Genomic DNA, 20,244 nt, shown 5'->3' on the forward strand with positions numbered 1-20,244 from the left:
TTCGTTACTAAAGTCAACAACGTATAGATGAGTTTAGAAAATACTGGTTATATTTAAACAAACACATCCCAATAAGTGCGCACGTCGCAGTTTATGAAATTAGAATTTCAATATTCAGTCAAATAAATGCACCAACCTCCATAAGGCGCTATGTGGAGCTATGTTTTCTGGTCTCTAGTAAACAAAGGCATCGTGTTGTGGTCCAACCCTCGGCTTATGTCGATTATTTTATAATTTACCTATTTTTTTATAATGTTACACTCCCGACCTCCATACGGTGCTGTATTAAAAGCCATGTTTTTGGGTTCAGACGAGACGCTCCGGCTCTGGTGTGAAATTATAATTATAAATATTCAGTAATGTCAATTTTCGGTAAAATATAAGCACACCAATCTCGTAAGGCGCTTTAAAAGTATGTGTTTGCTCCTGTATACACACGCATCAGACAGTTACAAAGGGGCTGATGGGTATTCTAGGAGTAGGTTATCCTTGTCTTTTGGAATCCCATTACTCAGCCATTCTGGATTGCCACTCCTCATTAAATAGCCACGCTGCATCCACAGCACACCACTAACCGGCCATTCTGAATCTCTCAACGCTCCATTAAATGACCAGCCTGTGTCAACCACATCAACCGGTCATTCGGAATGCACTGTACACCATTACAATCCCCTTACCTCCTCCTCTGTGCACCCCATTCTGCAATGCCTTACCCAGCATCTAGTTCACCTGCACTTACACCTCACCCTGCAGCCCTTCGGTTGTCCATCTGTAATGCACCCCTTCCAGCACCTCATGAGGTGCAGGCCTTTCTGCCCGTAACCTGGAAGCCTGCCCCTTTGCGTGAGTCTTCTTAGCCGGAAGTCCCTCTCCTCTGTGAATGCTGCCTCTCTTTTTGTCAGCACAGAGGATACTACGCCCAGCACAGCCTCTGCCCGGCATGCCGCTCTCGTTTTAAGCACAGAGAACACCATGCCGATGATCTGCATGCTGCCGCTCTCTTCCTAAGCGCAGAAGATACTATGACCAGCATCCCACATGCCTCTGCCGCTTCCTTCCTAAGCGCAGAGGATACTCTGCCCAGCATCTCATGTGACTCTGCATGGTGCAGCTCTCTTCCTAAGCGCAGATGATACTATGCCCAGCGTCCTACATCCCTCTGCATGGAACAGCTCTGTTTCTAAGCACAGAAGATAGTACACCCAGCAACCCACATGTCTCTGCAGGCTACTGCTCTCTTCCTAAGCACAGAAAACACCATGCCTAGCATCCAGAGTGCAGCACAGACACCCCTCACCGTTGCAGAGTCTCCGGAGTTCTACCGGAACGCATGTGATCCTCTCCAGGTGCTGCCAAGACGCCCCCTCCCCATACGATACTCCTAACCCAGAGAAGAGAAGTATTTTTGTATTTTAGACATGCCCCCCCCCCCACCCCCTCCTCTCTGTGGCCCCCATTTGCCTCGCGGACCCCGGGCCCGCGCCGGCTCAGCCCAGGCTCCTGTCGTGTTTACGCAGCTTGGCCATAAATTCCTGCCCCGTTTAGGTTCATTGACTGGGATGTGTGAGAAGCTACTCCAAGGGTCCTGTAGGGGAGAGGGGGGGTTCAATTTAAGAGTAAGCGAGAGAGAAGGGGGGAAATGAAGAGAAGGGAACTGGGAGGAGGGGACAAATTAAAGAAACTAACCTGGAAGGAGAAGAGAACACAGGAAAAATTAAAGCAAGATAGGCGTATGGAAGAGATGCGGGGTTCGGCAGGGGGGGGGGGGGGGGGGCTTGTGCAAACAATTGGCAGGGGAGGTTTCTTGCACCTCTGTGTAAATTCTTGAGACTGTAGTGTACAAGGGATAGTGTTTCCCTTGTGCTGTGTGCGACTTTAGGGGGCACCCAAAAGCACTGCCTTTTTAAATCCCCCCGAGGACTGAAGTTCCTGAATAGTGTTCCCTTCCGACTAACGGGCATCTAGGCGCTTAGGGGTCATTAGGGGACAGGTGAAAACTGCAGGGTTAAAAGCACCAAAGACTTGTTCAGTGCGGCGAAAGTGCGGGCTACTCAAACTGCCCACCTGTGGGCGCTCCGCTGACTGGGTTATAATAATGCAGACGCCGTGCACATTCAATCATTGTCCTCTCTGCCAGCAGAACTAAGAAGTGCCAAATATATGTACATTCTATAATATTCTGACAATTTGGACGAGAACATTCATTAACAATAAAATGGTAGTCTACGAATCAAATCTTAAGCTTAAGCAATTCTGTTTGTAATTAGGTCGCTTTTAGCTTTGCTTTAAGTAGTTTGTTTTTTAAACGTGTATGTATATACCATGCATATGAATATGAATTTGGAGTAAAATATGACATATATATTCCACACGTATATATACTCTATCATCGTTCTAAGGTGTGTTTTCAAACCTTATGTGGGACGGTTTTAGGACCGCCGAGTGGATACTAATTTGTATAAACTGTTAAAAATGGCCACTGGTAAACCACACTAAACAGGATCTATCCAATGTTCGCCTTAATTGGGAGCTTGGGCCCTTCCTGTGTCAGCACACAGCCTGCTGTTTGCTAACACTTTGTATTGTGCAGGCGATAGATAGTCCGGGACAAGGATCAAAGCAGGTTTCCCAAATTCAGCCGGAATGTGCTGCAGTTGCAGTTTCCCTTCTGTGTGCCCAGAGAGGTGAGTCACACAACTGAACAACATCTGAGAGCTGCTATCATGCGCGCGGGGAAAGGGAGGCGGTGGGATGCGCGCGGCATCTCCCAAACTCCCACTGACAATGTAGCTTGAACATGTTTACATTTGTCTTTATTATAAAAGTGGGTAAATCGCTGTTTGGAGAAATGTTGCGAACTAGCAGAACACCACGCACCTAGAGACAATTGCTATTTCAGTCAGCAATATGAAGGTTCTCTGACCATTTTTCAAGCCATATATATTACGTGTGAAACAGGATAATAGAAGCTGGGGGTTAGGAGCATGCAGGCAAGAAATGACGAGGGAGGTACAGCGTTAGGAGCATGTAGGCAAGAAATTACGAGTGAGGTACGGTCGTTAGGAGCATGCAGGCAAGAAATGACGAGGGAGGTACGGGCGTTAGGAGCATGCAGGCAAGAAATGACGAGGGAGGTACGGGCGTTAGGAGCATGCAGGCAAGAAATGACAAGGGAGGTACGGGCGTTAGGAGCATGCAGGCAAGAAATGACGAGGGAGGTAGGGGGGCGGGACGGGGCCGGGGAGACAGAGAGCGAGGCAGCGGTAGGGGGGCGGGAACGGGTCCGGTGACACGGAGAGCGGGAGAGGGGGTGGGAACGGGCAAAAAAAAAAAAAAAAAAACACAAAAAAAAGCAAGCACTCACCTGGACTTCTTCCGGGTGCCTTCAATGCCGGAGCAGATTCGGGGGCGTTCCCGAGAAGAGGCTTTCGGCTGACTTAGCCAAAAGCCAAAAATTCTCGGGAACGCCCCCGAATCTGGTCCGAGATTGACGGGCGGAGCCCTCTCCCAATGGCTAGCCTCCATTTATGGAGCTAGCCAATGGGAGGAGGGGGTGTATTCCCGACCCCACACACACACACCAAAAGGTTTTTTGGCGCATGCGTACAAAGTACGCATCGCCAGTCAAAACCTAAAAAGGTGGTACAACTCGGTTGGGGGGGGGGGGGGGGGGTATCGGGAAGGGGTTGATAAGGAAATGCCTATAACTAAATCTAAACTCTTTATCAAATGACAAACTGAAAAAAACCAACATGGTAAGAAATCAGACCCATATATCCAAGTCACTAGCAGAAGAGTAAGGGTAGCAGTCCTCTAAGTAGCCATATACAGCCTAGTAGAGTGTTTACCAAACTGGGTCGATACCCACTGGTGGGTCCAGAGCTGATTTTTAGTGGGCCATGAAAGTCCAATAAATAAAGATGCTTTTCAATTTTGTATTTATCGTTTCACATTTGCTGGGCTTCAAAGACAGAGGGGTCAAATGCTAGGTCTTCGGACAAATTGCTGCTTTTTTTTCCTTTTTTTTTTAACATGGGGATTGGTGTTCTCACTTTTGAGTCAGACAAAGAAAATTAAAAACAATGATTTGACCCTCTTGCTGGGGGACTGGGAGGAAAGGCTGCAGGGATCTTCAAACTGCGGGACCCCCTAGAGGGGCCTCAAGTGATCCCGGGGGGCAGAGGGGAAGGGGGAATGCTCTAGTCAAAAGAAGCATTATGCTGATAACAGTGCTTTGCTTTCAGCAAAATAAAACGAGCTGCCGAAAAAGCCTTAATGATAATTTCAAGTTTTTGAAGAATAAATGCTTGAATTCTTTATTGAATTAATGAGAGCCTGTGTTTTTTGTTCTACCTACTCTACTAGGAGCTGTTAAAGCAAGCATGTTTTAAATTGTCAGTACTCTACATCACATCTGCCTCCTATATCAATGAACTCTTCTCCCTGATAGTATCCTTGCACCGTAATCGCATTAAAAAAAACAACAGCATTGGAGCACCAGCGGTGACTCAAAACAGAAACTTCCCAAAATACTGTCAGTCCACCATTGCACAAGTCCAAAGGTGAGCTCAGAACTGCCTCGCGTCACAGCCTACCAACCCCAGCCCTCTTCCATCATCTCCCAGCACATAGGTGAGCATTGCAATTCACACTTGTCTCTCTTATCCAAAAGCACGGGTACTCACGTGTGATGCCACAGCTTGAAGAGGTGGGCACGGACATACGACAGTGAGCAGGGATACTGACGAACAAGCCCCAAATACTCCTCAGCCATTTCCCACACCGGTGGGCTGCGTCCTTCAAACAGAGCGGGATTATGTAGGTTACCCTCTATGGAAAAGAGAAAACAAAGCACTGTCAAATTGAAAGGGGTTACGAGCCTTAGGCACTAATCACACACCTCCCCCGATTCCCTTGCACCGTCCTACACACTCCCTTAATGACACTGACACCTCTACCATGCCCCCTTACACCAACACATTTCCTCTTCTCCCACTGCTACAATTGCAAACAAACTGGATCCACGTGAACAGCCACACTGGTCATCATTCCTCTACTAAACTAAACACCTCACTCACTATCACCCTGCCAATGTCCTCCACCAGACTGGCCTTCCTTCCCAAACACACGGTACCTCTAATAATAAACGATAGAGGAGCTTATAAAGTGTGTGGCTACTTCCAGAGGAGTGTTCGAGCGCTAAGGTCAGACACACCAACGGACCGCTCCAAGCATGAGAAACAGCGGATATCTAGCTAGCAAACAACCAGGTTTTTAAATTATTCCAAAACAGACGTTCCAAAGCCTGGGTGCCTAAACGACAAAGGAACGCCCACCCATGCATGCTTTCTTTACCCTCGGGACCTGGGATAACAAGCTCCCAGAGGACCTGTGAAGTCTCAAACTGGAGTATGGCGTGATTAGAGGGTGCAAATAGGGCACGTCGCACTTCCTGAAAATCCTGAAGCAGTAGCAAAGGGCCTTAAAAGCAACATGCTTCTTCAAAGGGAGCCAGTGAAGTTTAAGAAGTGCGGGCCCATGGAAGCTAATTTAGAGAGTTTTAAGAGTCGAGTTTCCGATTTCTGAACCTGTTGGGAGTCTCAGCAGCTGTGATTGAGAAACACCCAGATACAAAGCATTACAGCAATCCAGCTGCGAGATGACCAGGGCTTGGATCACTCTCTTCTGGGCATCTAGTGGAAGAAGTCCAATAAATGTATATAAAGACTTGAGAACTCAAAAGCGCCTGTCTGCCAAAGCCATAACTTGTCCATTGAATGTGAGATTTTGATCAAACCACATGGCTAGGTTTTGGTGCTGGAAAAGAGCAGAGTGCTGCTAACTACCAAACTAGGGACAAAACGGACGGCGGCTGGTTGCCCAGGATCAGGACCCTGGTTTTGCCCGCTTTTAACTTCAGGCAGTTGGGGTCCATCCACTGGGCAACCTCTGACAGACCAGCCTTCAGGGAGGCTGCCCCGCTGGCAGACTTTGGAGATCGAGAAATCATCAGTTGAGTGTCATCAGCATATGGCATGGCAACAGCATATCAGCATGGGGCATGTGGCATCGCCTGAGCCAGTGGAACCACCTTTGATCGATAAGGCTTTTGAAAAACTAGATAGGAACAACCTTGTAATAAAAGATGCCAGATATTTTAAGGCTCTAAGGCCAATCCTGTAGTTACACAACTGCTCCAATAAGGTCTTCCCTGGAATGGAAACAAGTATCCTTGAAAAGTGTCAGTACTCCATCTATCATCTCCTTGCTTTGTTCACCCTAAGTCTGCAGGGTATGCCCAGACGTGGGTCCCTTGTTCACTTTGCCACTTGATTCAAGCTAGCCTGGCTGATGAGGGGTGTCAACCCAAAACAGGTCCCAGGATGCTTGTTTTTGGTCCAGGGAAGACATGGTTTGGCAGTTCAGGCTGGACTGTTCCCATGAGAAACAGGGTCACAACTGATTTGCATATGGTTGGGTGTGAACTAGGGTGGCGAAGTGAGCTAAAGAACAATGATGGATTCAACCCAGATCTGAATCTTTTCAGACACTCGCCCGGAGTGTCTGAAAAGTTCAGAGCTCCGTCCATCATCTCTGTGTTTGCTTTGTTTGGCCCTAAGATGGCAGGGTATGCCCAAACGTGGGTTCCTTTATCACTTTGCCACTGGATCCATCTCCACGTGTTTACATTAACTGAAAACAAATCTTTCCTGTTGTCACACTGCCCGTTACAATCTAACGTTTTCATCTTTGTGTGTGTCTCTCTCTCTCTCTCCTCTCCCATAACACAAATGGTACCCTTCCTCGCAAGGTTTTGAGAGGCTTCCCTAAAATTGCACGTACACTGACTAACAAAGAACAAATGTTCCGTGATTGGAAGCACCCTCCAACAATGACCCTCCTGTGCTGGCAGGTCTGTTCCACCCCAGAAACAGCCAGAACTCCGTCACCGATGCGAACACTATAATTCCTATCAATTCTGTAATGCAACAGCACCATCTTGTGGCGCTGATGCTCTTTCTGCTTCACCATTATGACATACAAGAGTCGCACGCACCTTTTTAACGCCAACATAATAAGTTTACTGCAGTGACATCCGTTAGCTCCAACCGCAGTTCGGCAACAATGAACCCTATTTCTCAGCTAACCCAGGAAATAAGTATCCAAATAATTTAAGTGAATCACACGGAATACAAAACCAAGTGAAACGAAGGAGCTACAATGATAATCCAGATTGCAACAAAACACCCAGAACATGTCAAACTGAGACAATAATAGCGACCAAAGTTACATCAAGGCAATATTGTGGCAGCAAATAACAAGCTACGAAAAAACACAACTATCTGGGGAAGCAAAGTAATACCAGGGACTATGTACGAAATGCCTGGCCTCTTTGGAAATGCCTTGACCCGATGCCCCTTTCGGACTCTGAAAGGCCTGTGCTGAGATCCGGCACAGTGAGAGTCCACGGGAGGTGCGGCTTTCTTTTAGTGACAGCACACAGTGCTCGCTCCTTTCTTCATAGCAAGCTAAGAGGAGCCTGCCCACTGGTGGCTTGCATCTGCAGCACAGGGCACATACCTTTAACTGGTATTTTTTCTTCGTAGGGAGGAATACCAGGAATCACGTGTTGAACCTGTGCAGTCCCTTGCGACCGCTTTACTTCCATTACCCACTACTGTATGCACGGTGTGTCTGAATGAGAGTTTGTGCAGGGTGAATGGTTGCTTCGAAGTGATAGCGAGTGGCGGCATAACAGGCCAGAAGTTCAAGCCCAGGTGCCAGGAAGGGCCGGGCATGAATTTACCAAAGGAGGCAAAGCGATTATTGCCCATGGTAACATTTAGGAAAGTGCTCTTACAGTCCTCATGCGAGGAGTCCAGGCAGCGCTGGAGTCCAGCTCATGTGTGATGACGTATCACTATGTCATCCACTTGATCCCCCAAATCTGGCAGGCACAGCCAACTCACAGATATAAATAGCAAGCAGGATAGTTGGTATAATCCATTCCGGTTTGAATCCTTTGTCACAGGCTATCCTGAATGACAACTCAGTCGGCTCAGTTAATCCCAATTGGTCCCAGGTGTCAAAGTTCAGGTCACTAAAAATTAAAAAGCCAACCAAGAGCAACGTTCCGATTGCTTATTAGTATTGTCTGCTGCAGAGAACTCTACAAACTAACAATGTAGGGACAACAAACGAGATATGATCCCAGAATGCACCGTAGTGACAAATGCCCCTGCATTGTAGACACCCTCTTTCTAAATCTAGTCTGAGTGGATGGCAGAATCTTGCATTAAGAGCTTATTCCATCAGGTGATCAGTCAGGATTTTTTTTTGCATATTAAGAAGTCTTTCATTTTTCGGCTGTTTCCTACCACGCTTCTTGTAGACGGACACTAGGCAAGCAAGCCCCTTTCAAGATTCTGGCATCACTCTAGTATTTTGTTTAGTGTTTCCAACAATCTTCCTAATGCTCACCTATCAGGATTTGCAAGGATATAATTTGAAATATTATGTGGACCAACTACCATAATTTATTTTTATTTTGAAAAGTTATCAGTGGCAGAATACAACAGTCTTGCTTATTGAAAGGAGTGACAAATTGCCTAGATAATTCTGCCATGAAGTACTCCTAATACCTAGATGTGCAAAAATGTATAAATTATTGTTTAAAAAATTGCATTATTCCGTGGCCCTCCCGTAGCCGTATGTAAAAAACAATGGTTTACACGGAACTCATTCAAAAGAAAATGATATTGAACAGCAAAAATGTGTGTAAATAATACATACATCACAATTCAGAGGTTCCTGTTCTATTCAGCAGTTTATTACAACATAAACCACATTACTCTTTCATCAGTGCGCATAAGAGTGAATTTAAGTGACCCCTGTGAAAAACCCCATCTAAAACTCAGTGAAACTATAATGCAAATATGACACGGCAGTGATCTTAAGTCCATTAGAACAGGCCCACTGCCGGTTGTACAAGAGTAACTCACGGGAAAACATTCAGTTTGTGTCATGTTGACGACGTTTCGACTTCAACCAGAATCTTAAATGTAATGTAATGTGGGTGTACTTGTAAAGCGCACTGCGACTCCATGGAGTATCCTGGCGCTGAAGACCGCTGGAGAATCGGTCCTGGTTTTCCCTGTGAGATGGTCCCTTTCTGGGTATCTCCAAGGTGAAACCAGGCATCCCTGGCGTCTGTAGGGGGCCCTTGTAGAGATGAGGCAAGCTTAATGCCCAGAGTTGCAGAGTGTGTTCCCTGGTTAGAGTAGGCACCGAGGCGAGAATTATCGAGTCCGTGTTTGACCCTGGTCCACGACCCTGCCGCGTCGGGAATTGATCCCTGGTCCCGGGCCGTTCTCTGCTTACAGGTCTGCCGCCTCTAACCAGTGAGCCACACCACTCCACTCATCAAGACAAAATGCTATCAGGGGGACACCTAGAGGAGATGCTGGGATAGTAATTAGAACCTCTTACACTGGAATTACAAGGATACATTTCCAACTGCCCCATTAGGACAAACGTTACATGTTTAAGTCCAAGGCAAAGATAAGACATGGGCAGGCGGCGAATACAGCATACGGAGTGAGGATCACCACAGTGGAGTGTAGGGAATATGCTCACAGGTATTTGGCCTGTTAATTACCCTGCATAAATACGTGTCCATGTAATAGTTAATGTGACTAGTCCAGGATTGGAGCAGTGAATAGCTCTGACCAAGGATAAGGCCCATGGGGAGATCTCTCGGTCGAAGATAAATGGAGCTATGCAGTAGGGCACTGTCACTGTCCAAGCAAACACTCAAAGCCCTGAAAACATGCTAATATTAAAGATGACCGCTCATACAAATGAGGCTTGAAATAGCAGTCGTCTTGGTATTAACGTGAGGTGTGGAACGCAAAACCGTTCAACCAAACTGGAGTAAAATTGCAGACGAATTGTCCATATTGCAATTAACAGATGTTGTAATAGCCAATTAAAATAAAGCATTTATGGCACTTACAATGAATGCTAATCTAATACATTTTTGAAACTGTAATGAAGGGATTACAGAGGTAATGTCTTTATCGATACGCCATGAACTCCTCATGTAAGGAACAGTAAATAAAGGTTTGAATGGAGTTAGAACGGGAAATGTGGTGAGACTAGCTGTAGAGCTAATCACTCCTAATTTTTTATAGAAAAAAATGCACGTGAAGAAAATGTTATTCAACTTAGGTAACTCCTTATCTAGTAGAGACTATCTAGCCGTCCATTCCTTACCTTAAAATTATCCCCAGGGGTCAGACTGGATGCGCAAACCTTTTGTGAGTAGTACCCCCGAACGCTGGTATGTGGCGTAGTTAGGCATCGCGTGGTGGTGTTCTCGCTGGAAATGATGTTCATGGTGCCTATATAGGCGCCACCTAAGCCTGCCGACTTCAGATACTTTGTGCACCTTTACACACCAGAATCGAGAAGCCACGCACTTCACTGACCACCGGTGTGGAAAACTAGTGTTATGAAAGGGGAAAAGCCCTGTCCCTAGAAATCTGTTCACAGAGCGGGGAGGATGGGTGGATTGGTAAGGAATCTGCAGCTAGATCGAGTCTCTATTAGAGAAGGCTTTACTAAAGCTAAGTAACTTGCTATACTGATAAGAGACTCCTAGCCTCAGAATCCTTACTTTAGAATAGATACACAAGCAATACCTCCCCGGAGGTGGCTGCGCAGACCAATTTCACATGAGGAAATCCTGCAGGACCCAACAGGCAAAGTGCCATGCCCTCCGGACCGGACTGTCCAGGTAATAGTGCTTGGTAAATATGTGCAGCGAAGGCCCAAGTTGCTGCCTGGCAGATGTCCAGAAGCGGAACTCTGCAAACTAACGCAGTGGTTGCCGTTTTAGCTCTGGTGGAATGAGCATGCAAACCGCTTCTAAGCAATGTGTAGCAGATTTTGATCCAGAGAATGATCAGTAGATGGCCCTCTTCTGTACAGTCCATCCTTTCTTCACTCAGACATACCCCAAAAAGAATTTTTATCCACCTGGAACTCTTGTGTGGTCAAAGTAGCATGAGAATTCTCTTTTTGAGTCTAGAAGGTGTAGTTGCTCCTCATCCTTAGAGGGGTTAGTCGGAGCATACAAGGTAGGCAGAGTGATGGCTTGGCCTACGTGAAATGGAGTGACCATTTTCAGAAGAAAGGAAGCTCTCAAACGAAGCACCATTTTCTCAGGGTAGATATTAAGAGAAGGAGGCTTGGATAACAAGGCCTGAAGATCACTCACTCAGTCAGTCAGTCTAAAGTACTTTATTCGGTTCATAGCAAAAACCATAAAAGTATACGAAACCTCAAAAGTCAAGACCAAAATCAAATACAAGAGAAAATTGTGCAAATTAGCAATCAATACAGTACATTATCAGAGTTAAAAAATATACGCTAACAATGTAGGCAAGGAGAAATTTCATTAAATCTGCAAATATCATATAAAAAGACCATTTAAAAAAAAAAAAAGAACATTTTAAAAAGAGAAAGCGCTCAGTCACAATTCATCGATTTACCTCCGCTATGTTCAATAAGTCCACTTAATCTTCCTCTTAAGCCTAATAGCTATTGTCAAGAAATTCGCTAAGTTGAAAATCTCCCAAACATTCGACAGCAGCTGCAAATACAAAAGGGCCGGTTTAACTAATCTAAAGCCCTTGTCTTTAATAAGAGGAATAATGAACCTTTTGCGGATAGGGCGAATATGTTCACAAAAGAAAATAAAGTGCACGGTGTCCATGATGGAGAATCCATCACACGAACAGATCTCCAGGTCTTTCTCCTTAGTCCAACCTGGACTTTCTGTAAGAAGAAGATGGAATTTGTTCAATCTGAACTTTGTCAGTAAGAATCGGTGATTAGTGTTATTAACGATTCTTAAATAGGGTTCCATTTCTCTTGAGGTTATTAACAACTGATGAGCCCTTACTGTTGGTTTACCCAGCTCCTTGTCCTCTCTGGCCAGACATGCCATCAGCTTGTATGCGTCTTTCACCCATTTCACATTCAATAGTTTATTTGGCCGATCAAACAATTCTGGGCGGCCCAATTTAACTGCTAGTTTTTTAACATAGTTCAGCCAGGGGATAGAGGTGCCATGCAAAAGGGCTAGGCAATCCCTGAGAATTGCACGATTCAACTCCAATTCGGGGTTCAGCCTAATTGAGATTCATTTTAGTAGCAGGGCTATGGCTATACGATCTTCTAAGTATTCTACCCCACACTCTTGGTGAGCGATGTAACCGGAAGTCGACTGGGAGACGGATAAGATAGATTTCAAAAACTTATCCTCTGCCACCTGCATGGCCTTTACGTTTTTAAACCCCCAAAGATCCGCTCCGTACATGGCTAATGAGGTACATTTGGCATCATATATCTTCAGCACGGCTTGCAACGGCTTCACCCCCAGTTTGCAAGCAAAACCCAAAACAGCCAAGATGGACCTTGCAAAAGCGTTACGTTTTGCTGCTAATTGGGGTAACCATGTGAACTGGTCATCAAAATAACCCCTAAATATGGGAATCTCGAAACCCTAGACAAACATTCCGTTCACAGTGCAAAGTCTTAATTCTTTTGGGTTTACTGCCCACAATCATTACATGCGATTTCAAAAAATTCACACTGAGGTCCAACGCTTTCATAAAATCAGCGAATGAATTTAAAAGACATTGGAGCCCTACTGCTGTGCGCGCTATAAGAGCGACATCATCCGCATAAAGTAATGCCGGGATGAAACACTTGCCTGCCCTGGGTATGTCCTTGCACACCTTAGTTAAAGCAGTGCCTAGATCGTTAATATAAAGGGTAAAGAGTAGGGGGGCCAAGATACAGCCCTGCCTAACCCCATTAGTGATCCCGATCTTACCCGTACAATTACTCAAACGGTCATATCCAACTGTGGCCTGGAGGTCCCTATGGAGGTCGGCAAGGAAGTGCACAATATTTTTTTCAACGCCAAGCTTAAGAAGCAACCCCCATAATTTGGACCTATTCACACGGTCAAAGGCAGAGGAAAGGTCCATGAAGGCTAAATATAGCGTGCCCCTATTGGCGATTGTGTATTTCCCTATTAGTAGTTGGAAGGATGAGGCTTTGATCTATAGTGCCTCGTCCTTTCCTAAACCCATATTGTAGGCCAGAGAAGGTATTTGTTTCAGCCAGTCAACCAGTAAGTTTTCCCATGACCACCCGACCTAGCACTTTCACGGCAGAATCAATGAGGGAGATCGGGCGATAACAGCTAGGATCACCTCTATTACCTTTCTTAAAAATGGGTACAATGACGGATTCAGACCAGGAGCCCGGAATACCTGATTTACATACCCTGTTAAAAACATTGGTTAAAACTCTAGACCAGGTCTTAACGTCTGATTTAAAGAGGTCGGCTGGGACGCCATCAGGGCCCGGGGACTAGTTACATGTAATATTCCTGATGGCGTCTGCCACCTCTGTCTCAGTAACCGCTAAAGTATAGGAATCCACAATAAGGCTAGGTATAGCCACTTCCCCTGAGTTTTCCCCTTCATAAACTGACTTAAAATGAGAACACCACACCTGTTCCTGAATGCCACAATCTAGTTGGTCATTACAAGAATCATGGAAAAAAGGTTTGTTTACAACTTCCCAAAATTTGGAGCAAATTCTTAAGAACATCTATAGAGGTTAATTCTTCCCAGGCTGATTCCCTAATTTCCCTTCTTCTGACTTCCAGTGAGTCTTTATAGGCTTTCCTTGATGAGGCCACAAGGGCCTTATCCACTGGTTTATGTTTCAGGGCCGCCATCAACTTTTGATTAGCTGATGAACAGTTTTGGTCAAACCAGCCCACCCCAGCAGGGTCCTTAGCTTTTCCTGGTCGTCTAAGATCGGCTGCGACCTGGGTACAGATTTTAGAATATGCCTCTAAAACCTCTTCATTCCCTGCTTGCACGTTCATACACGCGTGCAACTCAGTTCCTACCTTACTAAATAGGTTGGTAAAAAAATGTCTCCAGGTACGACTCTGCTCCATCTAATTCTACGGGCCTGGTCTGTCGGGCGCATATCAGACTTATCCGTCCTGTTATGGCCTGGCTCTGGTTTTTTAATCAGGTCCATAATACTAACAACCACTGGGTTGTGGTCACTGAAATGTGACCAAACCGCTGAGTAACCATGGATCTGGTTACCCAGCGTGGAACTAAGAAAGATATAGTCAATAACTGAGTGACTTCCATTCCCTTTAAAGGTAGGGATCTCCTCATCCACCATAGATGGAAGCATTAAACCATTATCTGCCAAAATTGTTTCAAGGAAATCTCCTTGTGCAGAATGCTCGAAATGGGTATCCCCTTGCTCTATGGGGCCTAATTGTTCTAATGCCTGACATTTATCCGGGCAACCGTGAATGTTAAAGTCGCCCAGAACTATGATTAAGCATTGGCTTTTGTTGGCCTCTTTGTAATCTGCCAAAAAAAGATTTAACATGGCCAGATGTTCAATCGTGGTGACTATCATAAGAATTATAAAAATTAATAATTAAAATAGTGCCCACCCCGCTGCAAGCAATTTGTACTGCCAAGCAATGTGGTGACCCGGTGTCCAATTTGGTGTGGGAACCTGGGATGGTAGCCGAGAATAATGTGACTAGCCCACCCTTTGCCCTCCCCTTATTAGATGCTACTGCAGGGATAACGTGGGTGGTATAACCATCTAGGCTAAAAGTATTCCCTAAGTCCCATGTTTCTTGCAGTCCGATAATGTCAGCCCCACATAAAAATGTTCTCCAGATAGTCGCATCTGATTTGTTTTTAAGGCCAGCGAAATTTCCAGGTTGCAAGCTTTATACATGCACCCCTAACTGGTTGACCCACCCCGTCTAAAAGACAAGTTGTACTTGCTGGTGAGTGATGATGAAGTCGAACTGATCCGGCCTGCCTCAGTATATCATCAACCAATCTGGGGGACCCAAAACTCATAACAACGCAGTCACCTTCCAAACTTTTCTTAGCCTTGCCCACCCAAGGCACCCTTCTTACCATTTTGAAATTGTTATACAAGTGATCACCTAACACTGTTTTATTGGACTGGTAGTGAAGGGCTTTATTTTTTAAAGAGGTCTCATGTTCGTCATGACCATCCTGGATTTTTGGGACATTAGCCAGGATTATTGTATATGGGCATGCCTCCGAAGGTAGATGCAATGGCAACGCTCTTTTAGGGGGCGGTGCTAGAGAGTTTAATCTCCCCACTGGACCACGAGGACCTTTCTTCGCTCCCTGCGTAGCTCCCGTAGCTCCTGAGGCTGAAGATGAAATATTAGGTGCTACAACTGGGCTGCAGCTTGGGGTACAGGTTGGGAAAATGGGGTCATCATGGAGTCCACCAGATTGTTGACTGAAGTTGTAACTGCACTCAACAAGTAAACTACAGGCGGATTAATCCCTGGCAATAGGCCTTTATAATCTTTAAGATATTTTTCATTTACATTAAGTCGGCCGTCTATTTGCTCTAGTTTATCCATTAATGGAGAGGTAAATAGCGTGAGCCGTTCATCCATGAGCCTCATGAACTCGGACATCTCTCCCCCCCTGTTGTTTTCGACATCCAGAACAGTAATTTAATTTCTTCCTGGACCCCTGTCCTCAGCAACCTGATGGGCGGCATTAGTATCCTTGCGACCCAACCCAGATACGGAACTTATGTTCCTCGGCTGTTTAGCTTGTTGGCGACTACCTTTGGGGGCAGGGCTTAATTTGAGCCGGAGCTTGCCGGTGCTTAGCACCGGCACCTAATTATGAGGGCCGGGTCTACAGTCACGGAGGCACGCTGCATTAAGAAGTGCACATGTCCTAGTTGTGCGTGGCACTGGCACACACAGAGAGCATGTGTACTGTGCTACTGCTGTGGTACCAAGTGCTGTGCTGTTTCCTGAAGTTTAAGAAAGCTACCGCCGACGAGTCATACAGACAGTACTGGTTGTAGTTGACTCAAATCGATCATGCATGCTGTAAATTGTAAACACAAACACTCACTGTCGTGCTGGTCGGTGACGTCACGTGACTGACAGTGCTAGAGGCAGTGACGCCTGCGCAGAGTATTCAAATTAATGCGCGCGCATTTTCGCTGCCAGCCCCAGCATACGCGCACCTCTCTGTCCTCACCAGCAGCCACTAAAGTTTCCACAGTCAACACAACCAACACACGCCGTTTGAAAATATTATAACTGGCGCGGGACAATTTTTTATTTTTATATAATTGTTGATTGTGACAGCCAGGTTTGATCAGACCGGCGGCCAAATAATGAATTAAAAAATAAAACTGCGCAGGTGAGGCCTACTGGTTTACTTTTTTGTTGATGATGTTCACGTCACCCAGCTCATGAGAGGTTGTTTTTGATTTTTATCGCCGTGTTTGATCATCACGATCATGTTTTGTTGGCAGTAGTGGGTGCACTGATTGCAGTGGATCACAGTGGCTATTTGTTGTGCAGTTCTGCGGGCCGGCCCGGGCTGCCTGTATGTATAGTACTACAGGATGGATTTAGTTTCGTTTCAGGGCAGGGCACCCACGCTCATCTGTGGGGTGGGGGTTGGGTTGGGGCTGTGGCTGTGCGCGGCACGCAGCGTGCTTGCCCACATTTTTTCACATTGTAAAATGCGTGCCCATTCACTGCTTTGCCACCCCACCCCACCCCAGTGATAACGACGGTCAGTTCATGCTCAATAAAGTAGCTCCGATAGGAGTTCCTTAACTTTGATGATACAGTACCAATTATTGTGATATTCTAAGGGCAGTGTTTATATATTTAGGTGTGCGTGTGCCCTCGTTGCCTTCGGGGGCGGTGCTACCCTTCAACTTCTGTGTTTGACCATTCACAAAAAACGTGAGGCAATTATTGCGTTACACTTTCCATTCTCGTGCCCGTGTTAATAGTTTCAATCATACTGATCGAAAATCCAGTGAATAAATACACGGCACCAACAAGAGAAAGACCACTGCCTCGTGAGTATAAGCATTCCTTAATTTAGAGCATTGGACCATGTGCAATGATGGCACTTGTTTGTACCTGGTTTGGAGGCCAGAATGGACGAATAAGTGTGGCTAGCTGAATCCACGTTTTAATTTCGAGGTACCTCTTATGCTGTTAACCATTCACAAGTCCTAAAAACAGAAGTGGGGGGACGCTGGCACCTCGAAATTAAACTGTGGAGGCAGCTAACCACACACAGTATGCAGTCAGACCATTTAAAATGTTCCTCATCACAGCATGTCAGAGTTTTACAGATACATACACTTTGTGAGTGTGAAGGGCAGTGCGTTGGTGAGGGGTAGGAAGGGATGATGAGGCAAAGGTACGATGGGGTGAGGTGTAACACAGATCCCTCAGCAAATATATATTTCATTCTTTCATTAAACACTATGGGGGTGGGGTGGGTGGGTCAGTTTGCCAGTATATTCTTGTTTTAAAAGCAGCTGGTGCTGAGTTCCTGGGCTCCAGTAATATTCAGGCATAAATTAAAATGTCAAGATAACTCTGGCGATTAATCGTCTACCTGGAGAGAGCAAGGAGCTTTGTCTAGGGGAAGCTGTGACTGCTTGATAGGTAGTACAGGGTTATATACCTTCTTCAAAGAAGGTATACCATGCAGATCAAAAAGTGCATATAATGTAAAATCGATCAGTGTGTAACTGCTTCTGTCCTTTTGTTACTTGCAGTTTGTAAGTTAAAATCCTATCATAGAACTGCAAGCTATTAACTAGTCTGTCTGTCATCAAAGAGCTGCATGCAAAGGGCAAGTTATATATTAGAGCTATATGTTTTTGTGGCCAATCTTTCATTATCCTAATCTTGCAAAAAGGGTCTAATGTGGGTAGAAATCAATTCTTATTCAAGAAAACCCCTAACAATGCTGTTATGTTTTAAATTATGCATTTGCGTTTTTCCAGACTTTGAACTCTTAAACTATATTGCCTACAATGACAATCATGGATGACATGTGACTCCTATACCTTGTGGTCCTGTCTGATGTGACATTCCCTATATACTGAGTTACACACGAAGGATTGTATTTATGCAATGTGTGAATGCTGCAAAGTGCTCTGACCACTTACACTGGTATGAGAGGCGCTATTAAACTAAATTAATGTAAGAAACTGGGTACTCTGCTACAAAATGCTTCCAAACAGGGCATTACACGTCGGTGATTGTTCAACAACTTTGAGCAATGTTTTAAATTTTTAGGACTGCCGGAATGAGCAGGGCTCATTTGCTATGTTTGTCCTTAGTGTATGTTTGGGTTTTTTCACAATCTTATGACTTCTTCAGTGATGTAACATTTAGGGCAGCACCAACACTCTAGAAATTGTTCCAGTACCACTGGCGTGGGTGCCTTTCTTTGACATTTTCATGCTTTCTCGCTTGTATGCCTTTGTGTGATATTTCTATGCTTTCTGGCTTGGTTGGTTGACTTTGTGTGACGTTTCCATCATTTCTTTCCTGGGTGCCATTGTGTGACGTTTCCATCATTTCTTTCCTGGGTGCCATTGTGTGACGTTTCCATGATTTCTGTCCTGGTTGCCTTTGTGTGATGTTTCCATGATTTCTGGCCTGGGTGCCTTTGTCTGACGTTTCCATGATTTCTGGCCTGGGTGCCTTTATCTGACGTTTCCATGATTTCTGTCCTGGGTGCCTTTGTCTGACGTTTCCATGATTTCTGTCCTGGGTGCCTTTGTGTGACGTTTTCATGATGGCTGGGTGCCTTTGTGTGACGTTTCCATGATTTCTGGCCTGGGTGCCTTTGTCTGACGTTTCCAATGTGGGTGGAGCTAATATAGTAAGTGGGTGGAGCCAGTGGAGGAAGTGGGTGGAGCCATATAAAAGTAGGTGTGGCCTCCGACAAACATTCGAGCACCTGCACTTCATATTTTACAAATTAAGCACTGTATGGGGGTGTTCTTAGCCTTCCTTTTCCCCGGTATAGCTTTACTACAATTAGCCGTCATATCTGGCCTAGCCCTTAACTGCCTAGTACATGTAACCGTGGGTGAAGGGGCTAGACTAGTTGCGGGGGAAGGAGCAGAAGAAATTGATAGGCTATCGTCTAATACTGACCCATTGGGAACTTGATGGGGGTGCATACAGTCTGGTGGGGCAACAGAGGAAGCAAATATCTCCGGGATTGGTAACGGAGAGACAGCCTGACGAAGTGGATCCAGGGACAATCTCCTCTCTACCAGCTCGATTTCTTTCGCCACTACAGATTCTACCCGTTTCAAATAAGGGTCGTGTAGTTTCAACAGCCATTCCCCTCACGGCACTGGAGATGCTGCTTCGCTGCCCCGCCGCCGTTCCGCTCAAGGCCGGAGATTCTGGTTTTCTGCGGTGAGTAAATAAATGCCGCTTTTAGGCTCACTCACTCTTCGAGCAGATGTTATAACCATGAGAAAGACCGTCTTGATGTTAAGGAGCCTGAGTGTACAATTGTGCAGAAGTTCAAAGGGAGCACACAAGGAATAGGAGGATGAGATTGAGAATGAAATAAGTGGGAGAAAACATTTTGCAAACCTTTCAAAAACCTACGTACAATAGGAGATTGGGAAAGGGAAGGTTGGTCAGGCAAACAAAGAAAAGCTGAGATTGCAGACAGATATTCCTTAATAGTGCCGAGAGCCCTGCTAGGCAAAGGAAAGAACGAACAGGAGAACCTGTGAATGGGGGGCAGAAAGGTAATCAGTGTGTCATTCTGAACACCATGCCTCCAATTTTGGCCAACGGCAGGTATAAACAATCGTGGTAGAGGGATGCCTGGCTACAAAGATAACGTTACAAACTTCGGGAGGAAGGTCGAAAGCCATCAACTGTCACTGCTCAATCTCCACGCAAGAAGGCAGAGCATTGACAGGTATGGGTGGAGAGCCCTCCTCTGCTGCTGAGACAGAAGATCCTACTGAAGGGGCAGCCTGATCGGGGTACTGATGATCATGCTAAACAGCTCAGGATATCAGACTCTGTGCCCAATCCAGTGTCACAAGAATGACTTGGTTCCGGTTATTCCTGTTCTTCTTGAGTCTCAGAGCAGGAGTGGTATGGATTTAAAGGCGAGCAGGAGGCCTGAGCTCCACTCAAGACAAAAAGCATTTTAGAGCAAGAGCTGCCTCTCAAACTCCAGCACGTAGAACTGTTGATATTGCACATTCTAGTCGGTGGTGAACATATCTAACCAA

The 20,244-nt window shown here is 45.6% G+C and overlaps 1 protein-coding gene across 2 annotated transcripts in view; it reads right to left on the reverse strand.

Annotated features, from left to right (window-relative positions):
• DUS1L (dihydrouridine synthase 1 like) overlaps positions 1–20,244 on the reverse strand; it is a 245,163-nt gene that overhangs the window by 107,077 nt on the left and 117,842 nt on the right. For both annotated transcript variants that reach the window (XM_086931197.1, XM_086931196.1), the window contains exon 8: positions 4,686–4,830. In XM_086931197.1, coding sequence (XP_086787323.1) covers positions 4,686–4,830 — 145 coding nt within the window. The remainder of the gene's footprint in view (positions 1–4,685; positions 4,831–20,244) is intronic.

Source organism: Lissotriton vulgaris, chromosome 7, assembly GCF_964263255.1.
Source record: "Lissotriton vulgaris chromosome 7, aLisVul1.2, whole genome shotgun sequence".
Taxonomy (NCBI): Eukaryota; Metazoa; Chordata; class Amphibia; order Caudata; family Salamandridae; genus Lissotriton; species Lissotriton vulgaris.